Here is a 10,485-nt window from a genome sequence, read left to right on the forward strand (position 1 = left end):
CCGATTTAGTATGACTTCCATTTACGATAAAATTGCAGTTGAAGGCGATACCAATAGCCACAATTCGATCATAATAAAGACACCAAACAACACTTCCGTGCCCGAGGCTTACCCATGTAAAGTCAGTGCACACAAACCGACTGGTCTTTCTGAAGACCAAATCCTCTTAGAAGAGAATTACCTAACCATTGTTGTTGGATTTTCCTACGCAGTGTATTATATCAATTGTGATACGTTGCCGGCCGAATACTAACCTTATACACGTATTCGAATCCATACGTTACCACAGTAAGAGTTTAAACATCAGAACATTTCTGGTTGAACAGTCTGGGCAAAATAATGATATTTGAAATAAATGGCCACAGATTTAGTCTACAGGGAAATTCGTTTATGTTATAAACATATCGTCGTAAGCCACAGCCTCTTTTACGGCACCGTGAAAGACACACCTCCAGTATTAATTCAAAGCAGCGTTGCTGAAGAAATAACAGCGCTGGTTTTGAGAGAATGGTTATTATTAAATTTAAGAGGGAATGTCACTCTCGTCAATGCATGTAGTATACAACTGTCGTTTCTAAAGATATATCCACGAACTTCTGAAAATAATCATGTACACCCCTTTGTATGTGTGAACAAGTAACATAGTAAGTGACGTAAATCGGTTATTTCTGACGATGTTCTGTGCAACCCGGTGGGAAAAAAGTACCAAATACTGAACGTTTACGTTCGTCCTTTTACGTCTAACAGTTGGTTAGTGGTACTACTTGTACGTCCAAGCAGCCGAGGTCAACACAGAGAAAAGCAACAAAAATAACATTCAAAGCAACGACTACCACCATCATTAAGACCACAAATAACAATCTAAACATATAATGACGTATGTAGCTAGCAACTTGGAGATTTACAATGCAATGAATTGAACAACTTTTCAAATGTGGCCTACGTCATTGAAATACTTCTCTCTCTTGTGCCGAGTTTACACACTGCCTATTTATTGATTAGAAGAACGATAACCTTTGACCCCTCTATACATGTCTTTGCATCTCGTATATGACAAAAATAGATTCACTTTAGAAATGTCAAGTTGTATTGGGTTGTTTTGGCAACGGTCGCATCAACAACGTAGCCACTTATTGTTCTCTCATATCACGTCACACTACGCTACACGCCTCAACAAAAGATTCCATATTCGTACATCGGAAATTTAATACACTGCTGTAACGAAGAAAGAACAGGATCGAAGAATCAACATGGCGGTTGCCTTATATGCCGTTCTTGTTTTAGTCACAATTCAAGCTGGTCCAAGCCAAGGGGCTATCGATGATGGCGATGGTAAGCAATGTTTTATATTCTTGCAAAATTCGATTGTTAGTCTATTTCAGTTTTTTTATACAATGTGTGACGCAGTTTCTTATTAGTCGCTGAAAAATGATGAACGCGATTTGGAAAGGTTAACTCCCAGATATAGTCCACACAGGGAGATTTGTAATACCCCTGTCAGACCACTATAGTCTGAATTTAGACACCCGACAACCATATACATCGTACACAAGGTCTATGAGACAAACGCCACCTGTAAAAACCTGTAATATGGGCGTTCCAGAGTCATAAGGATCACACTGCAATTTGCACAGGTTATTAACTGTTCTTTCGACTGTGGCCGTTTCCACAAAATCTTCATATAAATCATGAAAATTCAAATTCGCCACAAACAACATCAGTCCTGTACTTCAGAATCTTAACTCTGGATCGTATTTTGATCTCATGTTAATAAATAAACAATGTAATGAACACGTGATTAGCACATCCGGGTATCGATAAAACTACTCTCATTGTCTTATAATCAGATAACATATTAATTTGTACCGTACCAGTAAGTTCAACGCTTCCCATATTTTGAATCTCTCTCTCTCTCTCTCTCTCTCTCTCTCTCTCTCTCTCTCTCTCTCTCTCTCTCTCTCTCTCTCTCTCTCTCTCTCTCTCTCTCTCTCTCTCTCTCTCTCTCTCTCTCTCTCTCTCTCTCTCTCTCTCTCTCTCTCTCTCTCTCTCTCTCTCTCCCTCCAAGTATCGTCTAGATAATTACATGCATGCCTCTCCTAGTTTTTAATTGCCTCTTTCTAGTTAACCTGACACTTTCATCTTGTGTAATTACATGAACACATCACAGGGTGAAAGTGTCATTACATGTTTCCAATTTGGAGAGATACAATCTCTGAAAATTCCACAATAATTTGAGAACTTCAGAAGAAGAAAAATTGTACAATACGTCCAAACGGCAGCCATTGAATGACGAACAAAAGTGGGTTTTCACTTTTGTCCTACCCATGTATTGTATCACTCCTACTGCGTACCAAATAACACCATAGTACAACAACTTTCATTGTGTCGAATTTAAATCATCTGGTAAATAAAGTACAAAGTACATACTGAGTCATGCTGGACGACACATACTGAATCACGTGAAGCAATTAAGATATGAAAACAAATTCCGCTTCCAGTATAATTCATATTAAAGGGGCACAAGATTAGCTCCTATATTATTTGGGGTGCATACTAAAATACACTCACGGTATTCTACTTACTGATGTATACTTAACCACCACTTTCAATTGACTGAACTCAAACCTGGTATTAGGATATAACTTATATATGATCCGATGACGTAATTTATTATATGTAAAAATATACAGCAGCTTCTTACTATACTATGCAATCAACAGTTCCTACAGTGGCAGAACACAAATAGCAATGTCATAGAAGGTATGCATTGAATCTGTAAATCGAAGTGTTTTGTATGTATTTTCACTTGAGTAAAACAGCTCGTAGATTCGGCTTGCGCCACATTTAATAGTTATGGAAATTGTCCAACTTAATATGCAAGAGCTTCATAAAATCTCCTGACTTCTAATAACATTTGTATATTTCAATAATTGTTATGTAAATTATACACATTGATTTCACTCGTGAAATATTATTTGCTTTAATAAGCAATCATAGTTTCCTTGAATCATGGTTTTTAATATGCAACAGTTTTACTCAAAATATCTTGACTAGGCATAACCACATAGAATGTGTGTACAATATTTCATTTTATTCAACCCAATAAGGTTTCTGATAATCGTGATATTGGGGAAATTGTTGAATTAATGCGAATTATGCAAATTAATCAGATTTCACAAAAACTTTCACCTACTATTTCAGTCATATCATATAGACTAGATCAGACAAGTATTGTGAAGTTTCATTTTGCAAAATCCAACTCTTAAATAAAGGGTAAAAGAACAGAGTTTGTAAACTAATATGCAAATACGACTAATTAATATGCATATTTCATGCAAGTACTTACTTGATCTATGATCACAGGAAATACATTACATGTACTAAATTGGACCAGCAGTCTTTGAGATGTTAGAGGTATTCAAATATTCATTTAATAATTATGGTAATTACGCAAATTGTTGCTAATTGATTTCACACACAAAATATTGTTACTCAGATACAGTGGAAAAACAAATGGCTTAAAACAAAACGTCGTCTGGCATGAGTTTAACAAATATTTTGCTAAGATGGCTGCATTTTAATTTTCTGCGGGAACAAATATCTTACAAACTTTCCTACATTTTCTTAGCTTATGCTACCAGAATCTCAGCAGATTGTCGCCTGGTCATGTACATTCAATTTGTAACAACATACACGTTGACAGACATGTCAGTGGTTTAAAATGTAACAATTTTATTTCAATATTTATCATGTCAGACTTTAAAGATTTAGACAAAGTAATAATGATTTTGTCGAGCCAGGCAATTATATGTACATGTAGCAACTTTAGTAAGAATTTTGTAGAGCCAGACGCCAATTCGTTTCAAGTAACCGATATATTATCACAGCGTCATCATTTTCTCACGAACCATTGGTTCAAAAGAAATTAGTACACATATTCTCTGTAATGTGGCCATGTCTAGCTAGAATCGACAAGTTTTCTTGCAAATTCTTGCATGCTAATTATCTTAATTTGCATATTATTTGACAACATGTTTATGTTGCTTTACATCTAATTAAGTTATTGACATGGTCATTGAATTTGATTAAATGACTCATAATTTCTTGAGAACTATCCAACGGGACAATTTTAGTTCATATCTGGTGTGCACTGATTTTAATTATAATGGAAAAATGGGGTCTCGGTTACAGTCTGTGTATTTTAAAATGTTTGCTTTTGTCTTTCTATTTTCTCTTATACAGAATACTATTTGACCCAAAATTGCGACCTAGTTATTGACGTACCGGGTAACAAAGATGTCGTATTGTACTCTCAATCCGGGGTTCAGTATACTGGCAACCAAGATTGCGTGGTCACCTTGAAAGCTAGACCTGGCAAAAAAAGTTTGGTGACGTTTTCTATATTCGACGTCAATAAAAATGACGACGGTACATGTGAAGATGCACTGGAGTTATACGATGGCAACGACGACTCAGCCCCAGCGTTGACGCCAGCTAATGGACTGTGTGGTGTACTAAACGACATTGCAGACTTTTATGACAGCAGCGCAGAAAACATCACAATAAAATTTACTACAGGTGCATCTGGTTTTGGGGGTGGATTCACAGTCATTGTCACAAGTGTTTCAAACGGTAAGAAACGAACTTCTATTCTGCGTATGAGTATGTGGTTTTAACCAGTGAACAAAAGACTGGCTTTATCGGTTGCTTAGATTGTAATTCACCAACCATGCAATTGGCGACCTCTCTGCTTAAATAGACACAAATTGACAAATCTGGCTTGGTAGTTGCCTATACACTAGTCGAGGTGCGAGGGTACCTTAAGAATCCATATATATATATATATATATATATATATATATATATATATATATATATATATATATATATATATATATATATATATATATATATATATATATAACTCGGTGAGTGTCAATCTGCTAAGACAGTGCTCTATACCGCAGTGGCAGAGCGCAATATATATATATATATATATATATATATATATATATATATATATATATATATATATATATATATATATATATATATATATACAATATTTGTTTGTAAGTATAGACGCAAAACACAATTTAAAATTCTCCATATTGACGAGAACTCAACTGAGATGATGATGATGATGATGATGATGATGATGATGATGATGATGGTGATGATGATGATGATAATGCTGATGATGATGATGATGATGATGATGATGATGATAATGATGGTGATGATGATGATATATTCGACTATGAGATTTATATATATATATGTATATAAAAAGTGAATGTGCATTATTGCATCATTCAGAGAACAAATGTCTACAGTTTAGCTCTCAAACACTCATCAAGATATGGTGTATATTTAATATGTTTTGTTTATACAAGTTGCTTTTGTTTTCTCTGATTAGGAACCTGCGAGGATTCCGAATTCAAGTGTGATAATGGGTTATGCATCGACCCAAACTTAAAAGACAATTTACGAGATAATTGTGGTGACAAGAGTGATGAGAGTAAGTATAGACACAAAACACACGATTTAAAAGTCTCCATACTGACGAGAACTCAGATGACGATGATGATGATGATGATGATGATGATGATGATGATGATGATGATAATCATATATTTGACTATGAGATTATCACTTATTACATTTTAAAATACCAATAGTTTTCTTTGTTCAGCCAAGGAAAATACGAGTGACCTAAGGGGCCTTGTCACTACTCGTCTAGCGACTTGTAGTGACATAGCCCTAGATGAGAAGTATTTTCAAACTGAATGAAGAAAAATATTAGGGGAGCGAGGTCACTAAGGGTCACTAGTCTATACCACGTGACACAATCGATGCCAATCACTGAAGGTTGTATGAAAACGATGAGTTATAATTCAAAATATTCCAGACATACTTTTCGCTACAATTTACCCTGTTATAGTCCTATATATAAAGTGACACTGTATATATCCCTTGATAAATGTAAATTATATAAATGTGAAGTGAAATCATCTTCTCAATAACTTACACTATTTTATTTCAACCTCAAATTGTTTCCATGTACATGTGTGTATATTAATATATCTACGATTTCAGTTAATATAACGATACCAACTTTGTTTCTCCACACAGACGAGCTATTTGGGAAGGCCCTTACTCTATGGGAAAAGTTGATGGATTTCGGTCTTGCCGCAGCCATCGGTATCTTGGTGGCTGGAGTTATCGTTTTGATTATTCTCATCGTTTGTCTGGCTTGCTGTATCTGCAAGTGTTGTTGTAAAAAGGTGTCGCCGGTGTAAAGTTTACCGCTTTGCTAACAGTAGTATATTGATGATGTGACGGGTTAATGTACGTCTTTCACTTGAGGTCCAGGTATCTATTTTCAATGATGAAACCCAACTCATTAACAATCTCAGCATTTACAACTAAAGCACGAGACTTTGCTATAAGAATATTTCTATATTATACCCAAGAAGTATTATTCTAACATTACTAATATAGACCTACTATACAGATAACTAGCTTGAATTGTAATGTCCCTACATAGCACTACACATTCATGTCATCCAACCCACCCTGTCTATGTAACCTGGTCAATGACCTTCATCTTCGATTTCTTGTATACGTTGATGATGCGCTCTGTCTTGTTGCTTCTGTCAGTTTGACGTTCGTCTGTCTGTCTGTCTGTCTGTCTGTCTGTCTGTCTGTCTGTCTGTTTGTTTGTTTGTTTGTTAGTTTGTTAGTTTGTTTGTTTAAGTTGTTTTTACATGTATGTTTGTCTGCTTTCTCTCTCACCATGTCTCCCAACTGTTGCTTCTTGTTTTATCAGTTTGATGACCGTTTGTCAGCCCCTGTCTGTCTGTCTGTCTGTCTGTCTGTCTGTCTGTCTGTCTGTATGTGGATTGTTTGTTTGTTTGTCTTTTTTATCTCATTTGTTTGTTTGTTTGTTTGCCTTCTTGTTTATTTTGTTAGTTTGTTTGTCTGTCTGTCTGTCTGTCTGTCTGTCTGTCTGTCTGTCTGTCTGCCTGTTTATCTGTATGTGCTCACTCAGTATCACTCAGTTTGTATGTCTGTTTGTCTATCAGTCTGTTAATGTCAGTCTGTCACTCTATCTCTCGCTACTTCAACCCCCCCCCCCCCCCCACTGTCATTTTCAATGTATGTTTTTCAAATGTTACCTGTCCCTGTGGTTCTTGCTCGCTGGGTGACATTATATTTGTTTCCATTAAAAATCTAGCTCTCCCTTTCTTGAAATATGTATAATATTTAAACATGATAATTATGATTTAAATGTAAAACTTACAATTCACTCAAAATCGCTGGAAAATTTCAATTTGACGCAGAAAAAATCACATCATATACATTTTTTTCCGAAATTATAAATTTGATTTACAGCATTTTTTTAAGTGATGAACTATTTTAAAAACTAGAAATAATAAGAATGCACTTTTAGATCAACATTGCAAATGTATTATTGAGTTATTGGTCATGATTTGTTTTAGATTTGTTATACTGTGTTTGCAAACCTGTGACCTTTGATCTTCGTTTGAAAATGTGTGATAAGATAATTTACGCAGTTGATAGTAGTAGAAGTACAATTGAAGCTGAAACGGAACGGAACGTCATCTGAAATGACAACAATCTTACCTATATATTGCTACATTTTCTCTGTTTGAGCTATAGGCGGCGCTATTTATTCCTATGCTTCTCATCGTAGCACCTTTATTAAAAAAGGATGGGTCGGTCGGTTAAAAAAAGAAAGTTTTAAAAAAAAAGTAAGTGTACGTGTACATGTTTTTAATACTTTTAATTCATAATCATACATTACCATTCCATAGATGCCTTACAAAGTGACAATTAAAGTCAGAAAGTAACTATGCCACATTTTTTTTGTTTTTAATATTCCTGAATTTCGGCAGTGAACGATAATGTTCACTCAGATACACAATTGGGTCGCCAACTTACCGTCAGTGCCGTCAGTGTTATTTGTTCTGGCCCTGCCGTAGAGGGCGTTGGGTTTGTCTGCTCCACGGAAGAATATAGGTTCGGTCGGATTATCAGTGAGAAACATAGGAATAAATAGGATTGTCCTTGGGTGATCGCCGGGCAACCTTAAAAGATGTATGAATTGTAACAACAGTACTTAAAAGTGTTGTCAAGTACGACAATAAAATGTACGTACCAATGTTTATAACAAGGCCAAATATGCAATATGTTCGTAAGATTGATGTCGCTCCATACGGCGCACTGTTTAAGACTGAATCAATGAAGTTCTGGCCTGTTTACGACTGTAATTGTAGTCCGTTTAATATCGTATATAATACTTAGGTTGTAATAGGGCTCTACAGAACAACACATCGAATCCGTCTTTTATAGATGCTTAGCCGACAAAAGTGTCACTATGTCTGAGCCCGAACCAACAGCTTACCGTGGCGACGGTAAAATTTTAGAGCATAAAACCGGGATTTCTCTTTGAAGGTTCGCTGGGCTGATCAACCCAGCAAAAGATTCTAAACTTATAAAGCATTTCATTTGATCTTGAAGTGTAATTTTTGATAAAACACAGTAAAAAGTAACAAATATACCAAGCTTCGTAACCGACAAAACCCTCCTCTTATACACGCATGACGGAAACGAAATTACGTGGTTTTTTTCAGTTTCTTGATCAGTGAAAAGGGAAAGGTGCTGACTATTATATTATTTAGGATTTATTTTATGCACATTTTGATGTGGAATTGTCGAATGACGGATACTTATTCAGAATTACCTGTAAGGTGTGTCTCCGGGCCGTTGGCAAAAGTGAGTCACCAGATCGGATTTGTAATAAATTTAGCATGTACACAAATTGTTGTTGTTTGTTTGTTTGTTTGTTTGTTTGTTTGTTTGTTTGTTTGTTTGTTTGTTTGTTTGTTTGTTTGTTTGTATGTATGTATGTATGTATCTATGTATCTATGTGTCTATGTATCTATGTATGTATGTATGTATGTATGTATGTATGTATGTATGTATGTATGTATGTTTGTTTGTTTGTTTGTTTGTTTGTTTGTTTGTTTGTTTGTTTGTTTGTTTGTTTGTTTGTTTGTTTGTTTGTTTGTTTGTTTGCTTGCTTGCTTGCTTGCTTGATTGTTGTTTTGGATGGTGGTAGTGGTGGTGGTGGTGGTGGTGATGATGATGATGATGATGATGATGATGATGATGATGATGATGATGATGATGATGATGATGATGATGATGATGATCGAAAGGTTAGAGTGAATGGCTTAGAATCTGCAACTTTGATTTGCCTGTTTTAACCGTTCCCATTTGTTTGTGTGAATGGTAAAGGTCCCAATCAACCCAACTGTACTGTAACAAAGCTACAAGTCAATTCACAAATGCACATGGTAAACGACTGCTGCTGAGGATTAAAGGGGTACAAGCTGAGTTTATACTTTTTCTTACGTAATTTGTACTGCACATTTTAAAGGTACTCGCAGTAGAATACTTATTGAAGGATACTTAACCATCATTGCTAATTGACTGATCTCAAACCTTGTAACCAGAGTATAAAGTTTTCATTATTCTTAAAAAATAAGGGGACCTATCTGTTTGGCAACATCCAACAATTGAACCATGTCACAGCGGAGTCTATATCATTGTTTAGCGCTAGCAACTTTACTGGAGGCATACTTTGAAACTTAATTACATGCTAAAGCTTAATGAATTCAGAATATGAAGTATATACGTCATTGATGTAACACCAGAAGCATATAGGTTGCTGCAACAATAGGAAATTAAATGATTAAACCCCCCTGTAGGGGATATTGACACCGTGACCTTTTGTCGAATTGACATGATCGAGGACATTTGCTACAGTGGTTCCATCGCAGTGGTATATTTACATCAAATAAACACACCATCAACAAATACACTTTAACTTCCAAATCGTGCATGAATACTCGAGCACACCAATTCTATGAAATATTTGCAGAAATGTTTATTGAAACAAAAAAGTCCTATATATAAATATTATCTCTAGTACGTACTCTCCCCCGGCCCCACCCCCATACTCATTCTTATACTACCCAAAATAATCCGTCACGCACGTATAGTGACCCCCTTCACAATATTACCATATTTCTAAACGGTCTTTCTAAGGGAGTAAATAAAAGATGGTTTGTGATTGTGATTGTGGATTTTGACATTTGTGTTCATTTGCTGTTTATTAGCCAGTTAGCCAGTTTAGTCGATTCTGAGTTGAGTCTAGTCCTACCTATTCATAAACAAACAAATATGAACAGTTAATGTCGACTATGAGTCCGGTTAAATTTAGGTCATGTACAATGGGGTTTAGAGTCGGGTTATCTTTAGTGTCTGACACAAAATCACATTTGATTTCGTAAGTTTGTTTTTTGTTTCCTAGGGAAAGAGGGTTCCAGGGTCAAAATTCAGGGTTGCTGCTAAATGGTTGGAACAAATGAAGATCTTTTTCAGGTACAAAAA

The 10,485-nt window shown here is 35.5% G+C and overlaps 2 protein-coding genes across 2 annotated transcripts in view; both read left to right on the plus strand.

The window, feature by feature from the left end:
- Nucleotides 1-1,188: 1,188 nt before the first annotated feature.
- LOC144437527 (low-density lipoprotein receptor-related protein 3-like) lies at nt 1,189-8,814 on the plus strand. The gene is made up of 4 exons (XM_078126470.1): nt 1,189-1,332; nt 4,243-4,632; nt 5,420-5,521; nt 6,136-8,814. Exons 1-4 carry the CDS (start codon nt 1,251-1,253, stop codon nt 6,300-6,302), a joined length of 741 nt encoding a protein of 246 aa, XP_077982596.1. The 5' UTR covers nt 1,189-1,250; the 3' UTR covers nt 6,303-8,814.
- LOC144438059 (low-density lipoprotein receptor-related protein 3-like) overlaps nt 8,405-10,485 on the plus strand; it is an 8,864-nt gene continuing 6,783 nt past the window's right edge. Inside the window, exon 1 of the mRNA XM_078127091.1 lies at nt 8,405-8,441. Within this exon, the coding sequence (XP_077983217.1) occupies nt 8,405-8,441 (37 nt within the window). The remainder of the gene's footprint in view (nt 8,442-10,485) is intronic.

Source organism: Glandiceps talaboti, chromosome 7, assembly GCF_964340395.1.
Source record: "Glandiceps talaboti chromosome 7, keGlaTala1.1, whole genome shotgun sequence".
Classification (NCBI taxonomy): Eukaryota; Metazoa; Hemichordata; class Enteropneusta; family Spengelidae; genus Glandiceps; species Glandiceps talaboti.

What these genes read in the sequence shown, in the direction of transcription:
- LOC144437527 (XM_078126470.1), top strand. Translation starts at nt 1,251, where the DNA reads ATGGCGGTTGCCTTATATGCCGTTCTTGTTTTAGTCACAATTCAAGCT. An exon ending in TGTCACAAGTGTTTCAAACG is followed by an intron (nt 4,633 to 5,419) that starts GTAAGAAACGAA and finishes TTCTCTGATTAG; the next exon opens with GAACCTGCGAGGATTCCGAA. An exon ending in TGGTGACAAGAGTGATGAGA is followed by an intron (nt 5,522 to 6,135) that starts GTAAGTATAGAC and finishes TTCTCCACACAG; the next exon opens with ACGAGCTATTTGGGAAGGCC.